The 18,326-nt window shown below is 37.4% G+C and overlaps 1 protein-coding gene across 5 annotated transcripts in view; it reads right to left on the reverse strand.

The window, feature by feature from the left end:
* The window catches only part of LOC120637601 (mediator of RNA polymerase II transcription subunit 12-like), a 40,126-nt gene that overhangs the window by 13,248 nt on the left and 8,552 nt on the right, over nucleotides 1-18,326 (reverse strand). For 2 of the 5 annotated variants that reach the window (XM_039909467.1, XM_039909466.1), the window contains exons 13-35: nucleotides 17,673-17,817; nucleotides 16,953-17,060; nucleotides 16,748-16,897; nucleotides 16,131-16,270; nucleotides 15,385-15,521; nucleotides 13,131-13,213; nucleotides 12,786-12,983; nucleotides 12,380-12,492; nucleotides 11,377-11,559; nucleotides 10,821-10,965; nucleotides 10,013-10,202; nucleotides 9,465-9,556; nucleotides 9,101-9,209; nucleotides 8,622-8,848; nucleotides 7,620-7,796; nucleotides 6,627-6,767; nucleotides 6,182-6,302; nucleotides 4,950-4,991; nucleotides 3,507-3,692; nucleotides 2,536-2,623; nucleotides 2,137-2,300; nucleotides 1,109-1,232; nucleotides 524-636 (exon numbers count right to left, since the gene is read on the reverse strand). In XM_039909467.1, the coding sequence (XP_039765401.1) occupies nucleotides 524-636; nucleotides 1,109-1,232; nucleotides 2,137-2,300; nucleotides 2,536-2,623; nucleotides 3,507-3,692; nucleotides 4,950-4,991; nucleotides 6,182-6,302; nucleotides 6,627-6,767; nucleotides 7,620-7,796; nucleotides 8,622-8,848; nucleotides 9,101-9,209; nucleotides 9,465-9,556; nucleotides 10,013-10,202; nucleotides 10,821-10,965; nucleotides 11,377-11,559; nucleotides 12,380-12,492; nucleotides 12,786-12,983; nucleotides 13,131-13,213; nucleotides 15,385-15,521; nucleotides 16,131-16,270; nucleotides 16,748-16,897; nucleotides 16,953-17,060; nucleotides 17,673-17,817 (3,176 nt within the window). The remainder of the gene's footprint in view (nucleotides 1-523; nucleotides 637-1,108; nucleotides 1,233-2,136; nucleotides 2,301-2,535; nucleotides 2,624-3,506; nucleotides 3,693-4,949; nucleotides 4,992-6,181; nucleotides 6,303-6,626; nucleotides 6,768-7,619; nucleotides 7,797-8,621; nucleotides 8,849-9,100; nucleotides 9,210-9,464; nucleotides 9,557-10,012; nucleotides 10,203-10,820; nucleotides 10,966-11,376; nucleotides 11,560-12,379; nucleotides 12,493-12,785; nucleotides 12,984-13,130; nucleotides 13,214-15,384; nucleotides 15,522-16,130; nucleotides 16,271-16,747; nucleotides 16,898-16,952; nucleotides 17,061-17,672; nucleotides 17,818-18,326) is intronic. The other 3 variants (XM_039909468.1, XM_039909470.1, XM_039909469.1) reach the window with 3 other exon arrangements.

Raw genomic sequence — 18,326 nt, forward strand, 5'->3', positions numbered from 1 at the left:
AGCGACCCTGCTTTCCGAGTCCAAGGCCGTGGGTTCGATTCCCCCTACAGAAAAATGTTTCTGCGATGAACATGAATGTTTATCAGTGTCTGGGTGTTTATCTGTATTTTATAAGTATTTATGTATTTTATTTATAAAATTATTAATTAGCCATCTTGGTACCTATAACACAAACTACGCTTACTTTCGGGCTAGATGGTTATGTGTGTATTGTCGTAGTATATTTATTTATTTATTTTATATAATGGCAAGTGTGTGCTACAGAAGATAAGTGCAAGTAAGTCAGTGCAATGGCTGAATAACGTCAGAAATCGGGGATCTCGATTTCGATGACGAGAACACAGCGTTGCATCTGTGTGACCTACTTGGAATTCATTGTCGCTAGTTATTAGATCGTCTGGGTCTTAAGAGACGTGTTTGGAGCCTGTCCTGGTAAGATCGGCGTTGTGGTCGGGAGAGTAAGATGACGACTCTTGCTGGTTGGGGTGTAGGGCGATTCCTGCTAAAGGGTGCTAGCCCTTACCCTTTATAGCTCGGGCTCTGATGACTCTTGCAGTCGCGATGCGAGCCACCACCGCCACCGCCGCCACTCGAACAACCACCGCTGCATCCTGCTCCCCACCCGCTCTCCAATATCTGCCAAAACATCCATCCATCCATTGTTACAAGTTTTTACTTGAGAAGGTCTTTCCAAAACATATTTAAAGTTCTGTTTTTTTTTTCAGAACTTAATTTAGCCTTTGACTGCGTTCCCGTTTGTTGGTAAGTGAAGATGCAGTCTAAGATGGTTAAGAGCTTAGGGGATTTCGAAACCGAACATAAAACCGAAAATTAATCGCTTGATGGCGCGTATCTGTCGGAAGTCTGTTTACTTACCATTGAGAAGACCAAATACAATTCAGGAATTATAAATTGCCCCTGCCAGAAATCGAACTTAGAACATAAGAGTTGAACCCAAAGCGATTACAGCTACGTCACGGAGATCTCCAAGTGGGATGTCGGAGTTTTGTAGGAATCGTGCAAGACTATTACGTTTGCAGTTAACATTGGACTGTAATGATGATTATGATACGTACAATTTTATAATGGCAGAGAAGAGATAAACTACCTGTCCGGCCTGTTTAAGCACACGCCCCTGTACTGTGGGCGGTAGTTTTGCAACGAGCGGCGCCACCAGCCACACCGATTCTGACCACTTACTGGTGCTCACCACGCCACGTTCTGTGCCCATTCTGTATTAAAAAAAGTTGCCTTAGGATGATAGTCATCATCATTTTTCATTCACCTATCACCGGCCCGGTACGGGGCACGGGCCTGTTCTCAAATGAGAAAAGCCTAGTTCGGAGTAGACTGTGAAAACATTATGGAGAATACTTCGGCATGCAGGTTTTGCTCATTATGTTTTTGTGATTTTTAATGGCTTAAATTAAAAACGCATATAACTACGATAAATGTAAGGTGCGTGCCGGGACCGAACTCGGTCCCCCGAAAGGGAAGCCGATGCCTTATTCATTAGGCTATAGTCAAATGGCTTTATTTTTAAGGTTTTTTACGCATTCTTTTCTTTATTATATAATAGATTGTGGACTTCAGCTGTTGTAATTAATCAAACTAAAACTAAAGAGTATATAGATATATATAGAAAGCAAATGCCTTTTATAGAACCATGATAGATGGTCTAGATGTTTTTATATACATGAAACAAACAAAAACAAATGAACCAATGGGGTTAATGAACTGTATACATCGCATAACCGAATTATAAAATACTGTTGAACGGAAGGAATCAATCACCCTGTAAAAATATTCATTTAAAAGAAGCATATCTATTTTTCCATACAAACTAATTCATAACATTCTAAGTGTTTACTTATGACAACCCTTTTGGTGATAAAATACGTAACTAATAAAGTGACAAGAGTCACTCGATTTTAATTTTGCATGTGATGTGGCTGAATCTGATATCTTTTAGTAAAAACTATGGCAGTGCTTCACTCAAACACTATTAGCATTTCATGTGTTGCATAACAACAATTACATATATTTTTTGTATATATACTATCGGTATGTTTGTTAGTTTCTTATATTCATTATATGAATAGCAATGTATGGAAGATTCGAGATTTAGAAACTAACCTGTCTTTGTCTGGAGGAGGCGGTGCCGGTTGCTGGAACACATTAATGACGGCACGCGCCACTGTATCCAGCCATCCACTTAGCTCCGAAGAACCGTTAGGGAACTGTTTAAACATCAGCTGGAGGTCTAGCCATGACATCCTCAATGACCATTGTTCTAAATTCTAAAAGCAACAACATTATTTTTAATTAATCAGAAAAATAAGGCATTATATTATATTTATTATAATTTTTGGTTAAACCTATATCCATTATATTTATGATAATTTTTGGTCAAACCTATTGCTTCGTTTTATAATTATTCTGTGTCACTATGGAGTGGTGGTCCCCATAAAAATACGAATAGAAACATTAAAGGATATTTGACAGAAACATCGATAAACTATAAAAAAAAATTACCTCAAGTAAACGAGTTATCATTGTCTTTTGATCGAGGTCAGGATGCGTGTGACTAGCCGAATCTGGATAACATATCATATGCAGTAATCTGAAAATGGGAATCCATTATATAGTTAGTAGTACATTACTTAATGAGGTGCAGAGGCCATACACCAAATATCTTCAAGTTTTAACTGTATTGATAACGCCAAATTCTGATTTGATTTCATTTAAATCATTATTAATATTAAAAATGCGAAAGTGTGATTGTTTATTGATTTGAAGTTTTAGGTTATATCATGGGGTACTGAAAATCAAACTGATAGTTTCGAACTATGTGCAAATTGACCCACATTAATTCGAACTTGGATAGAATGGTTACAAAATCAAACTCCATTTCATGTTTATCCAAACATGTTTCTAAATTGTCGAAATTGTTTTTAGCACATCTCTGGTTTGATGACAAAATAAATACGGAATATCATGGTCAACCTGTAAGGTGGCACGATATTTGATGACGGATAAAAATAGTTATGGACGGGCAATTTTACCAGATGTGAGTTTAGTTCTGCTATAATTGCTGTAAAGGCGTGCGAAAAACGCACACTCAATGCCGCAATGTATTGTAATATACGTCCTTTAAAAATAAAATACAAAAATATTTTCGAGTGAAAGGCCCTAGTAGTTTGTGCAAATAGCATTAGCACGTCGCGTCGCATTAATTTATTATACGACCTTCCAGGCGCAGTGTTGAGGTTTGTGATCTTATAAGTGGAGGTATCTGGGGTAAATTTGGCTTGAAGTGCACATATTTACCGCATTATTTGTGCTATAATTAAAACGTCTTAATAGAGACGGAATTCAAGGTCGTCCGCATTTCTTTAAGGCATCCGATACAGTCGATTTTTGCTGTAGAATACTTGCTGAATTTTCAGTACTGCCTTTTGAGGCAGTGTAAAATGCAGTGTATATCATAAAATTATTCTACTTACCTTTGGGCTTGTCTTGGCGTTAACATAGAATCTAGCAGCATATCGGGTTGGTATAGTTCGTCAGGGTTCTGAAGGCATTTCTGCAGCACCCATTCCTCGGAACATATTTCAGCTAACACTCGCCGTGCCAATGAAGATAGAGACTGCGATGAGTCCAAAAGGGTTGATCCGACGCCGCCGCTGCCTCTGTAATTGAGTATTTTTTACTCCTTCCGAACAAAATTATTTTTGTAGTTTTTATATGTCTTAATTTTTTATATTTTTCAGTTTATTTTGATATTTACAGGGACAAAATAGATTATTTTACATTGGACAAGAAATATGTACATGTATCGGTAAAGAAAGGGTTTTTAGTTAGAACAGTGAACTTAACAAAAGTTATTTACATGTTCCCCACAAATACTTGCTCATTGTTAAATAAAAGGGCCGTTCCCTAAAAATATTCAGCTCCGAAGATAGTGAGACAACACAACAGGAATAGCACCGAATAGCCGATGAGAAACCAAAAAAAACCCATTTTTATTTAAAACAATGGCGAAAGTTTTATGATTTTTGGAATGTGACCCTCCAATGTATTTCGCTGATAATAATTGTTAAGTACCCCCAAACCGGATTTTCCCTTTGGATATGATTTGATTGAGGAAGGACGATATAAAAAATCCGCACGAAACACACAACGTACAACTATACACCGTACAACGTCTCCAAGAGCCACCTTAAGGCCGTACAAGTAAAGACAAGGCCTAACCGCGGTGTACAACCTGCGTCTTAAGCAGCGCTCAAGTTTGCGTCCCGCGTGCGACCAATAACAAGGATGCCCTTTAGAGGAGGATTCTAGTGTTTTGTCGCACGCAATACGCAAACATGAACACCACCAAGGAGTTGGGTTAGACGCACTGAGGCCTTCGCTTTAGATCGTGCCATATGTATATAAATTACATTGAATTATTAATCACTTATTAATCGCCCGTGAAGGTACATAGATAGCATCGTGAGTATTATGAATATGTAATTAGCAAGACAAGTGAAGCAAAGCGGAAACGGGTTCTTGGTACTGCAAAAAGATTTTAGTGCAGTTTAGACAAAGTCGAAGTGTTCCATGTTCCATTAGGTTAAAAGGCAGTAAACCATAAACATCTGAAGTGTTGAAAGTAATTGTATTTTATAAAACTAGTTAAACATTGCACCAGTTCAATATATTTACCTCGCGTATTAGTTTTTTCATGGATTTTTGATGGAATTGATATATTAATTTCCATATTGAAACACTTAAGTTTAAAGGTAATAAAAAAAACAATACGCAAAATAAATATAGTTTCCAGATTGAGTTGACTGAATGATAACTCCAAGTTGAATGGGACTTGATGAGAAATGAGAACGACCACTCGTGAAGCCATGAAGGGTACGTGAAAGTGCGTATAACTCATAAAATCAAAAACAAACCTAGGAGTTCTATGGCCCCCACTCATCTCTGTATCTACCATCCTAAGAATAAAAAACATATGCTTAACATCAGTTCGAAGAATTTTTTAAACCTAAGGGGTTACTTGAAAAGTATTAGTTCCTTAATATATTTCTATAAAATTAACTGCCGCTGAGTTTAGAATGCAAGTGGAAGGAACATTGTATTTTACGGCTAAATTGTACATTAATAAAGGTCTGAAACGGCGTGACTAGGAGACTTTTCATCTTCTTCATTATAGACTGATTGACGTTTATTGGTGGACATAGGTATTTTGTAGAGAATATCTAATTCAATGCTATGCAGCTTGTGTCCAACCAAAAGTAGAATATTTGAGCAATGTGGGTGAATTCAAGCTTTAATGAGGCACTGTGCACATAGTACGTAATTTTTCCTTTAATTAACCTATAAACTCGAAGCTGTCACCGTTGAGATCCAATAGAACTGAAGATCTAATATTAAGTTATAATTAGTAATAATATTGGTTTTGCCAGGGGCGGAAATTTTATTTAAACCATAAATTCCAACTTTAAAAAAGAAGGAATTGAAGCTGTATGTTATTCCTTAGTTTGTAAATCCGTTTTTTAACTAATCTACAATTAACTGAGTAATTGTGGATTTAAAAAAACATTAATTTTAAGATGGGTTGTATTAACCCAAATTTTGTATATGATGAAAGCATCCCATCAGAAACAAGGAAAATCCTCAAAGCTTATAACCATGTAGTCTTCGTTGAACTCTCTATTGAATCAAATTCAATCTCTTAATGATTTCGGTGGCCAACAATGAAGGTTTATTGACGTCAGTTTTTAGTAAACCAAAAACTTTATTCCAAGCTTGAATTGACTATTTAAAAAAAATCGACACCCATTAAAAAAGAAGCATATTTTATGATTGCATTGTTGCCAGATACAGCTTAGTCAGAATCGTTGTAACACATAAACGGATGGGCAGATTTTTGCATTTCATACGTATGGATTCAAGGCACGTTCTTAAACACGTTTTTCGGTTATGCGTCCCGAGGGAGTGTTGCAATCGTGTTTTTCAGTTTGTCGATTTTAACACTTAAATAGGTAGCACTAATTAGATATAATGCAGATGGCTGAAGCTGGTTTTCTTCATTGATTTTTTTTAAACATCTATGCTTACGCATTCCTAAACTATGTCTTTATAAATTAGAATTTTGGATAAAGTATTTTTGTGAAATACTCACGACATAAGGTCGAGTTGGGCGTCAGTAGGCACGGCATCGCTGGTCCCGAGGATGTGAGACAGTTCGCTGGATTTCTTCCCGATAGGTTTACCGCCATCCCGTGCTGTAGAATCTCCCACCACTGTACACACAGACCAGCCATTTAATTTTTAACATTTATTTAAGATCTCTTTGGTCTTTTTAAATATTTATTATAAAAAATAGTTCAAATGTGATCGCTCATTTAGAAAAAAAGCCTAAACGTTCCTTCAGCGAATTCTAAACTAATTAAAGAGTGCATAAAATGTTTTAGGTTGATGAGCAGTAACAAGATCAATAAAGGCATTTTCTCAGTATTAAAAATGCGAATAAGCGACAGCAAAAGTTACGTCAAGGTCATCTGCATTCATATCATTGTAAAAATTGGTTTTGGAGACACTTCAAGTTTTGTAAGGAGATAACTTACTAAGTATGGCTTTAAGTGTGGCAAGAACAGGTCCAACACCAATGTTTTTGTGCGCTGCGGCTAGAAGATGGCGATCGCATGATAACCGGACGCCTGCACCCGCACCTCCTGGTCCGGGTGATGTTGACACGCTGTAAAGACCTGTAGAAAATATACGAGATATTATTATTATTATAAAGATATCTAAATATAGTGATTACAAATTAGCACTTCTACTTACAGGTTTTGTAAGGGTGAACTAGTAATTCCTAGATGCAGTGTATCAATAGTCATGAATAGAGCCATGTAAAATGAGGCTTGCGTCGGCTTCGGGTTAGCGAGATTTATGGATCATTGTCTCTGTGCTTTGTAGGTACGTTGCGTGACTTATAAAGTCCTCAAGGGATAATATTAGTGGAGATTTATCTAGCTGTGACTTGCTTGAAGTTAGGGAGTTAGGAGGCAGCGGCCGACCCTGCACTAAAGTATGCTGCGTTTAAGGAATTATATCAGTAGAGATTTACGATTGTCGACACTCTTAAACGGTAGCAATAATAAAAGGCAAGTGATGCGCACGCTTCTGTTCGGTTAGGGGATGTTAGGGGACAGACGAGGGGACGGACCATCCCACACTTAAGTACGCTGCGTGACGCACATGGTCCTCAGGGGATTATATTAGGAGATTTACCTGGCTGCGGCGTGTCAACAATCTTGAACAGTCGTAGCTCTAAATAGAAAGTGATGCGCACGCCTGTGTAGCGTTGGGGTCGTTAGGGGGCAGCAGACCATTCCGTGCTAAAATACGCTGCGTGACACAAGATCCTCAAGAGATAATATTAGTAGAGACTTACCTGGCTGGTGTGTTAACAGTTTTGAATAGACGTAGCTGGAAGAAGCAAGTGATGCGCACGGCTCTGTCGGGGTCTCTCTAGGGGTCGTTAGCGGGCAGCGGACCATCCTAAATTACGCTCCTTGACGTTCAATCTTCAAGGGATTTTATCAGTGGAGATTTACCTGGCTGCGGCGTATCGACAGTCTTGAACAGTCGTAGAAGTAAGTGGCAAGTAAGGCGTGCACCGGCGTCGGGTGAGGGTGCGTTAGGGGGAAGCGGCCCGCCTCCGCCACATGCCTTTACAAGCGATGGTAACGCGGCGTGGCGCACGAAATCCTCCAGGGAAAAGCAGTGGCGAGCTAAAACGACGATGGACAAAGAAACATGAAAAACTCTGTACCGCCAAAGTAAAATAGACCTAATAGATCTTGTTTTAAAGCTAAAGCTCATCGTTACTTCTACAGATTTCCTTGTGACACATTTATTTAATTTTAAAATGATCACCAGTTTTATGAAGGTTCATTTAAAACTGTGTTTTTTCAGTAGATACGAGCATGCAAATATCATACTAAGGGTCTTCGCGTAATAGTCTTCGCCCCAAATAATAGATACTTTTGTGAGCACTTAAGGTGCTGAGTTTTTCATTATGAGGTTGACACTATGCTATTATTAAATTTATGAAGTTCAAATACTATATATAATATGTACATAAATAGAAATAATGTCTAATTACGGATTTTTTGGATTATATATTTTTTGAAATAACTAATTTATATTAAGAAAAGGCTGCTTGGATGCAGGCAGCTCCACTATCAGTTCTTACAAGATAAAAGAATTTAAAAATTGTAAACTGTAAAATTAAGCTTGAAAAGAGCAATCTGCTTAGTTTCTTGCCGCGATACGATAGAATCTGCCTTCCAAGCCGTAGCGTGACTACAAACAGACTTTACGTTTCCAAAGTGCGTATAAACTAGACCTACTTGAAAAAATTTACTTCGAATTTGATATTTCCTGCAAGTTTAAATCTTGCCACGGGTTCATAAAAAACTATCCACACCCTTTAATTGATGATGAACAAATCAAAAATTGCAACCAGAAACTTTGGCATACTAAAATCGAATTCGCCTATGTCATGATTTTAAGGTATCATGATATTATAATTTTTTGGGACGATTTATCCTTACCGACGAGGATGCAGGTGAAGACTGCGAGTGCGTCGTGCGCGGCTGCATCGTGGAGGTCTCTGTGATGCAACAGGTCGGGGTAGAGTGGGGGCGGCGCGGCATGCGGTGTGTGCGGCGCGGGGTAGTGCTGAGCACCGCACAGCGCCACTAAAGCCCCAAGCCACTCCGCGGCCAGACTACTGCACCATGCGGTCATCTCCGAACACACCACTCCTAGCTCGTTTACACTGGTGACCATTCATTTCATAAGTAACGATATAGATTATTCCTCAGAATCCTAATCATGATAAATGGACATACTTCGATTAAAATAATACACTATTACAAGCACCGCCCCGTAAGTCAAAGTGTCCCAGGAAAAAAAGTTTGGACTCACAAATTAGGAGCCTATTTTCATAACTTTGCTAGGGAAAAGCCATTTTGTTATATTTATTTTAAATAATTAGTAATAATAATTAAGTGTATTGCAAATAACTTACCGATCATTATCCACCTCACGGCAGACAGCGAGCATTGCAGAACACACGAAGCTGTATCGGTTAGCCGGCGACTCGGCTACTTGACGTGCCCACGAGATCTCGATTTTGCCTAAAGGTGACATAATAAAGCTTTTAATGAAACCAAAAATACGCAACCGTTTTCCCCAGGGCCTTGAAATCAAAGGTGAATAGCTATATTTTAGGCAAGCGCAATCTATAATTAAAAAACTATCTGATTTTTTATTCTACATCCAATAGCAAATATAGATTGGACATAATTTCATTGAAGATTAAAAAATGTTTTAACTATATGCTACGTAGGCTCAATAATGCATTCAAATCTGATAACTAAGACATATCATACCTTTTCTTTGGTTAGTGAAGAACTCGCTTAAAAATTGAGGATTGTATTGATAGTTGGACGGCGTCGGTGTTAATGGCGAGTACAGTGCTTGTCTGTAAAAATAGTTAATTTCATTTTTATAAAAAATTTAATTATAAAACTTTATCGCCTGAATGATGATAAACAGGTAGCTTGTCTGTGCACTTATATTAACATATGCTGGCAAACCTTGAGAAAATGTGCTAGCAACATCGGTTTTCAACATAGAGTAACGATTGCCAAACTATTAAATGTTGATGTGGAAAAACTACTAAACTTGCCAACTTATTCTAGGTGGTATGTGCGTCACAAACCAGTGGAACAAACAGTCATACTTGGTGTTTCAAAAGTGCTAACAAAGAAGCCCTACTTAAAATATATTCATTTAAACGACGTTATCGTAGCAGATACCGATAGAGCCATTCGATTTGGGTTATTCCCATTTTCGGCTTCTTCAATTATAATATGTGTACATTTAAATACGATATTATAAATGATAGAGATATTTTTTGTAAGACAAAGAGACTCACTTGATCTTCGGGTAAGCGTTGGCGAATGTATCAGCGTGCGGAGCGTGGAACAAATGAGATGCGGCCTTGTACAAGTCGTGTAGTTGCGCCAACACGCATCGCTCGGCCGAGCCACAGTCGCCCGGATTCACTACGCACTTGACTAATCGGCACAGCTGCTCGAATACCGCTGAGGTTTGTTCTACGCATACTGGTGGGGAAATATTACATTATTTTTATATAGCTCTGTGTTGGCAACGAAGGATTCAATACTAGATTGTATAACAAGTGCTTTATGTAAGTCGGATCGAAGAATTTTTTTGGTAGATGGTATAAAAAAACCGTTTCACTGACCGATTTCAGCTGTGATGGTCAATCTCCAGAGATTCTACAACTACGTCTAACAACTACAATCATTATCGTGCACAAGTGTGAGCTCAAGGACAGGTGCACTCCCTATTCCCTTACTGTCATAATCCGATGGCACGACAGCTCAGACATAAACATTAAAAAATCCTGACAGATTTCCATGATTTTTCTTTTTACTAATGAGTTCATTTGGAAGCAGGGTGTCAGTTGAGGTTTCTTCTGGGGTATTTCTCCTAAGTTTTAATAAGGGTCTAACAAACAAATGTCTCAAAAGCCGGCAAAACATTTCTTCTGGTGCTGTTTATGTTCATGAGCGTTCGGGATAACTTCACATCAGCTGACCGCTCGCTGGTTTTCACGCTAGATATTTAACAAAATATATATGGGTCTCATCTTAAACTGGTTCCGCTTGTAAATACAATGCCAAGAATAAATAGATAACAGTTCAATGGTCACTTACGTAACAAACAAGAATGGTATCTCCGTAAAGCACCGACGGTATAAAGGGCTAGGGCGGAAGTGTACGCTCGCGGCGCAGCCAACCCACTGCTGGCTGCTCCACGAGTTATTAATGCTGCTTCCACTTCAGACAGCTCTTTCAGTATCTACAACAGACAGGACAGCAGTGCTATTTATGCTGTAAACAAATCTCTACTATGATAACCCTTGGAATAGTAGAGATAACCATTTTCAAAGAGGTGCACTATTTCTAGGGATAGCACTATTTTGATTCCGGTTAGATATTTGTGTGAACTCCTTTCAATGTTTAAATATTTTTCGTGTACTATTTATTGGTTTTACCGATAAATGACGTATTAATCCTGCAAATAATTGAAGAACTTAATAAAATCGGTCCAAAAATCTAATACTGTGTTTATCACATATTGGAGTATTCAAATCGTGTCCATTTACTAGTACTGCACCGTTAAGCATTCATATTTTACTCAAAAGATTATCATCGAGATTCTCAGTTAATACTTTATTTCTGAAGAACCCTATATTCAGTTTCGGCGTACCTGTATGCATGTCTCGATGAGTCCGTGAACGTTGAGCGCTATCTCCATCAAGTCCAAAGCAAAGGCAACGTGTTCGGGCTGAGGTAAGTACGTAGTAGCGCCCACGGCGTATGCAGCCAAAGCCTCGCAAACTGCGCCCCCTACCGCCCAAGATACGGCGCCTTGCTCGTACATTGACATAGCCTATAAAATTCACAGGAAATCCAAAGTCAGAGTCAATTATGTTTTACAAGCTTCACCTGTATGTTTGTAACAACAAACAGTCTGATTTTGTTCAAACTTTTTAGATATACGGACCGAAATCGAAAATTTTCAACTAGAAAAATAAGATTTTTGTTTATATATAATTTTCATCTATCGTTAATACGGCAGAAATTGTTAATTTTAATTTCCAACCACTAGCTTTAGCTGATTTCTATAATATTACCAAATTTGATTGTGAATGGTTTACCGATTAAGTATGACTTACCAAAAATATTAGTTTAAGAAAATCTAAAACAGTTTTGTTTTTACACTAAGCGTGTTTTTTAGTATTATGGAACTATTAATTTATTATTCAAATAGGCCTACACAATACACATTTTTACATGGTAAACAAATCAGAATCTGAATTGGCAATGGGCGGGGCTCATAGCTCCGAAAACCGAAGGACGTTGGGGTCCCAAGTGTCGACAAGGATCGCCAACGCTGCGTTTACCATTCCAGCCACTGGAGTCCCACTCCATCGATTAGGACAGACGATCAAGCGATTCGAAGTGAGCCGCTGGAAACAAACGGCCTAGGACAGTGGATTTTGGAACTACCTTCAAAATACCTAAGCCCAGCGTATGTAAATCGGTTTAAAGTGATGAACAAGAGAATTTACTCTTTGAGAGCTAAGTTTAATTTGGTAATTTATTGTAAAATTTTATACAATTTCCTTGAAACGAATAACAAATTTTAAGAATATAATAATATTTTTCTTATTTTTATAATATTCTTGCTACTTCTTGATATATTTTACCTGAAATTTTTGAGTGACAGCTTCGAAGTTGAATTCACTTCGCGAGTGTTTTTTGATCTTTCCACCTTCGGCCACGTCAATTGAAAACTTCTTGGAGAATAATTTGCATATTTCTGTGGGAGAAACGAACCTATTAACTACATAGATATCTTGCTAACTAAAGCATCGGCCCACAAACGTGATACCTTGTCTCAATGAACATTGTGAAAGGTTTCTAACCATTATTATTATTTGATTTATCCAAAGTTTCACTAAACTTCAATCAGATTGAGTAAACGTGATCGTTTTACAAAGCCTGCCTCGTTGCTCTGAGTAGGTTAAACTACAGATCAAGAGGTCTTGTCATTAATAGACTGCAGATTATAGTGATGAATACAATAAAGAAAAAAATTCAGCGAGCGCAAACCTTTGGTCATTTTCTTTACAGCGTGTTTGGCGTCATCCCTCTGTCTTCCAACCCCGTACAGTAGGATATGACGCTGATTGGCGTCATGCGGCGTATGTTCCGGCTCAGTAGGAGGCAATGCGAAGTGCATCGTGTAGTGGTAATGTCTGGACACTGTCCCTGTGCTGCCACCGCCCGTGGAGCTTGATGAACGCATACCTTTCAAAACGTTAACAATTTTATTAGTGCAAAAGTTACACAGACAAACATATAAAAAAAATATATATATGTCACTACTTTTTGATCTGTTAGTTGAGTTGAGAGTTTTGTGCACAACAGAATTTGCACGTTTGGATCTTTATATACCTGGTACAGACATGGGGCCCATCCCCATGGATTGCATTCCTGCTATACCCATCGCACTCGCTCCCATCATTGGTGAGTTGACACTGTTGGCAAATTATGAAAAAAATACTTTCAAAACATACGTTTCACTCACGTTTGCACGCGTCTTTGTTTGCTAGGAATTCGTTTACATTTATTCATAAGATTAAGTTTATAATTTTATATAGTAAGGGGGTGATAGCGTAGTGTAGTACGAGTCTCGACGACCTCTAACTTTTCTAAGTTACGTGCGTTTTAAATAATGAAAATATCACTTGCTTCAGCTGTGAAGGAAAACATCGTGAAGAAACCTGCATGCCTGAGAGTTCCTTATAATGTTCTCAAGCAGTGGCCCCAGGGTATGCACAAGGTGTTCATCACAAACATAAAGTAAAATTAAAATTTAGATTTTAGATAGGTATGTCGGTTTATAATCAAATTACTTTACGAAAGTTATATTTTTGATTGATTTAATACTATCGTCTATCTACTGCTAATTGAATAAAAGTACATACCCTGATTTACGTCACAAAATTATGACACACCATTCGGCAGCATTTTCTAAGCACACTGATGATGATAATATTTTTCCAACATATCATGTTTTTAGCGTCTTTATGAAAATTATTAAGATCACAATATCCTTTATCATTCCACACTTTACGTATATTGGACAACAAAACAAAAGGAAAGCAAAATAATAGATTGGTATGTACAAAGCCGCTTAGCCAAGAAAAGTTTTCGTAATATTTATTATTAAACATACGTGTTACTTTATCACCTTTTTTTGGGATATTTGTAACATTGGTACACTCCTTCCTTTGCGAATGATTTCTAATTTTACGATATAGGGATAGAAATTAAAGTTTTCTCTAAGTACTTTTTCCAGGCACACTGAACCCAAACAAAGATCGCACGAATATGCTTTCATTATAAAATGAATGAATAAACTATAAATTAACCTTAACACATTAAACTATCACTACTCAAACTTTTACTAAAGGTTAAAGTTACTGAATTTATGCACTTGAACCGTTTATTTATCACCAACGCCATACAGCATTGTTCGAAGGTAAGCAATAATGGCGATTGAATATGCTATAGATAATATTGCAATCGAAATTAGTCAAAACAGTCTTTAATTTTTTGTAAGTATGGGTACGAACGCTATTTTATTTTGATATGTAAACAATAAATAGAAACCATATTTATTGTTAACTCTCTCACTTTCCAATGATTCCTGGAAAACCTAAATTATTCATTTTTCAAAATTTAGACAGCGTTTGGTTTCATAGATTATTTTCAAAACGAAAGACTAACTCGATAATATTAGTTCCTTAATTTTCTTAAAAGACACTAAAAGGTATTTACATTTGTAAATAATGTTTTTAATTCTAAAAAAAGAATAATGACCGTTAACAACAATAATAAACCAAGCAAATCATTTTATTCATAAAAAAATCAAACACGTAATTGATTATCCACTTCCGTAAGCAGTGCTTATAGACACCCATACATAGAGAATTTATGAATGAAACTGTTCTTGTGTGAACCGATGCTAATCTTGTAAGTACAAGCGCACAATTATAACATTAAACGACACACACTACTAACTTGCACGCACACATCTAGCAGAACGATTCTTTTTTTGGGCGTGCTTATTTTATTTGATATTTCTATGCAACAGTAGAGGGCGTCATATGTCGAGTGATTCTTAATAATGGATTTACCCTGCAATCGATAACATGAGATTTAAAAAATAATATAGGTATTTTTACGTGTTTTAAAAGGTAAATGTTTAGCGTTTACGGTTAAAAATTAAAATACGAAGTAGAAGATTTTATTTTGTACGCTATGCGCCTCGCGCGCGCTAGTTGCGCTGTCGCCTGTCTAGCGACAATTGACCTAGAAGTTTGGCCGCTCATTACTAGATGGCGCTTTCATATATTTTTTACTTAGTGTTTTTTTAATTACAAAACTTTAATGGTCCTATCTGAAGGCTCTTTAAGACCCTGAGGGTAGGGTATGCACTGCTTATTTGCATATATGCAATGCACGCCACTGTTCTCAAGGTCGTGTGTACTCCACCAATCCGCACTAGCCTAGCGTGGTGGCCAAAAATCCAGTCGATTGTTTTCCTAATTAGCTCTTACTACTAGAATAGCAAAAAAATAAACTTGCCGCATTAAAAAAAATATTTAGTAAGGTTGGCAAATAAAATATAGTAAAGTTTTACCTATGGGACGTTTCTCCTGGATCTTTAGGACTGTCTGGCGCATCCATTGAATTTTGCTGGTCTTCTTTTATGTGCTGCAGCAATTTATCCAAGTCGTCATCTATTTTTGAATCATCAAGATCCATTCGTACGTTCTCCTAAAAAGGGAAACATAACCAATAAAGGAATGTTTACTAAGCCAAAGCTTCGTGAGATATTTTTGGCGTGTTTTAGACACTCTCAATGATAAATATGGCGTCAAAATAACTGCCATAAATAAAATGCGGGCGAATGAGTTAGTGGAACTCGAAGGACAACGTTGGGTAGCTTGTGAACGTTTTCACTGAACCTAAGCATCGCGTAAATCGAATGCCTAATAATTTAGGCAATGTCTATAGCAAAACAACATTTCTCCAGCCCTGTGAAGTGATAACTAATGCTGGACGGTTGATATGAATCTTTAGATTAGGCGTAACTAAATCGCGTCGCTTAGTACCCTGCTTTGTACAACTTATCCTAGAACCTTCTTTACTTGGAAATCCAGAACGATCCAGAACCTTTTTGAATTCATCGTTCATTCATGCCTTTTATCGGAATTAATTTATTGTTTCATAAGTATTAGGTAAATTCATGTTAAATACCTACAATTTACATTGTCATACGCGATTATGAACTATACGTTCCTAGTAATAAGATTCTTTGCAACACGCGATTATGAACTATACGTTCCTAGTAATAAGGTTCTTTGTAACAATATAAAAGCCTACCTCCATTTTCGGTTTGAGATCAATTCCCGCGAAGATATCATCATCCATGTTATGAGTTGTGCCGGTACTGGTGGCCGGTGGGGCTACCGTGTGTGAACTAGAGCCGGAACAAGTCGGTTCCGTGGGTGAAATGAGATCTCCTAAGATAAACAAAAATACATTAATCATTTCTAAGAACTATCTTTTGGTTGTAATATAATACGTATATAAATGGTATTATCTTTTTGGATAACATTAAAAACTAGAATTTCTATTTTTCTATTTCTATTTCTACACAGTAAAATTGAGTTTCAAGTCGGTCCAGCCGTTTTCTAGTTTTCGCCCGACACAAGAACGTAAAATAATTTATGGATGATAGTTAAAAGGAAAGGTAAGAATTCTAATCGGAAAGCATGGTTGGCACCGTACGTTCTGAGTCCAAGGCCTTGGGTTCGATTCACACAACTGGAAAATGTTTGTGTGATGAACATGAATGTTTTTCAGTGTCTGGGTGTTTGTATTCTTCTTAAAATTATTTATCAGGCATCTTAGTACCCATAACACAAGCTACGCTTACTTTGGGGCTAGACGATGACGATGTGTGTATTGTCGTCGTATCTTATATCTTATACTCTTACCTCTAGATATGAGAGTACACATATAAGCGTCATGGGAGAAGACGTCACGCCGTATCAATTCACCGAACAAATGCACCAGATTTGCGAATTGCTGCCGGTTACCGGGCGGCGCGTTCGGACTCTCATCTGTATGAAGGCAATTAAAGAGGGCTAAGAATGTTATGATAATGTTATCAAATTAAATTAACTTATAATTAAGTGTTACCTAGAATAGGCGCATCGTTGTCCAAGAAACGTAGTAATAAATTTTGAAATATTGGAGGTCCGTTGTACAGACCCGTGCCAGAACTGACGGATTCCTTGTCATCTGAACCTGAAATAACACAACATAGTCTTTACGGCTGTAGTGCTCGCAATTTCAAATGTATTTCAAGCTTCTCTTAAGCTGGTTAAAGTTATTTATTAAAGGTCATTTTACAGCAGATTATTAGTTATGCATCCCCTTTAGGACACAAAGATTCAACAGCGTCTTTGTCGGTCCTTGATTTCTGTAAAATATGTACTTAAACCGATTAGGGGGTATGACTACCATACTCCCTAACAGGTTAGCCCGCTACCATCTTAGACTGCATCATCACTTACCACCACGTGAGATTGCAGTCAAGGGCTAACCTGTAGTGGAATAAAAAAAAGGCACTGCTTAATACTGCAATGTATAAAAATGCACAGTATTTTAACAACTTATACTGAAAACACATTTCCTTAACACACTATGCAAAAATCGAAAGGCACGATTTAGTATATAATCATGAGCTGTGACCTTGGGGGATTGTTTCTATAAAATAGAATACTATATATTTGAACTTAGTTTGACGACAAATGCGACTTATATTTTTTCTTCTTATCCGAACTGTGTTTTGATTTTTAAATAAATATATTTCGACTTTTGACTTTGACTTGCGGCTAGAGTGAGATAGAGTGTTACCTTGGTGTTCATGATGTTGCTGATGATGGTGCTGTCTCCTATCAAGAAGGGCCGCCGCTGCCATAGCTCGGTGTTCACCCCAGCGTGCTCCACATACCGCCCACTCGCAAAGCACGCGCACTACTGCGTACGAACACGCCCATTCCTGGGTACAAGAAAAGCTTTTTTATTCCACTACAAATTAGCCCTTGCCAACACCTTATCCGGTTGACTGTCATAAGACAGTGTAAGATGATTGCAGGCTAACTTGTTAGGGGTATGACAGATACGTTAAACGCAGCACCGCTGATAGCTTTCCAGACAATTGACGACAAGTTTTAGACAATTTTACGAGAAACATTGAACTTTAAATACGATTTTTAATAACTATATCATTTGTTAATTTGCTTCAATCCACGAGAACCGGCAAATCTATAAGGTATGTTTTATGATTCTTTTATATTTTAAAGCAACACTGTATGATTTACCCAACATAGGCTCTACGCACGGTTCGCTCCAAAACGGATCGTCTTCAAGACATTTTGACTTTACAGTTAAAAATAACAGTTGAAATATGTTTTGAACTTCGCTAACATTAGAAAAGGTAGGAACATAATAGTTATTATTTTTTGGAGCCTGTTTTTATTTTTGGAATGGGCATAATATGTATATAAA

The sequence above is a fragment of the Pararge aegeria genome, chromosome 4 (assembly GCF_905163445.1).
Source record: "Pararge aegeria chromosome 4, ilParAegt1.1, whole genome shotgun sequence".
Lineage (NCBI taxonomy): Eukaryota > Metazoa > Arthropoda > Insecta > Lepidoptera > Nymphalidae > Pararge > Pararge aegeria.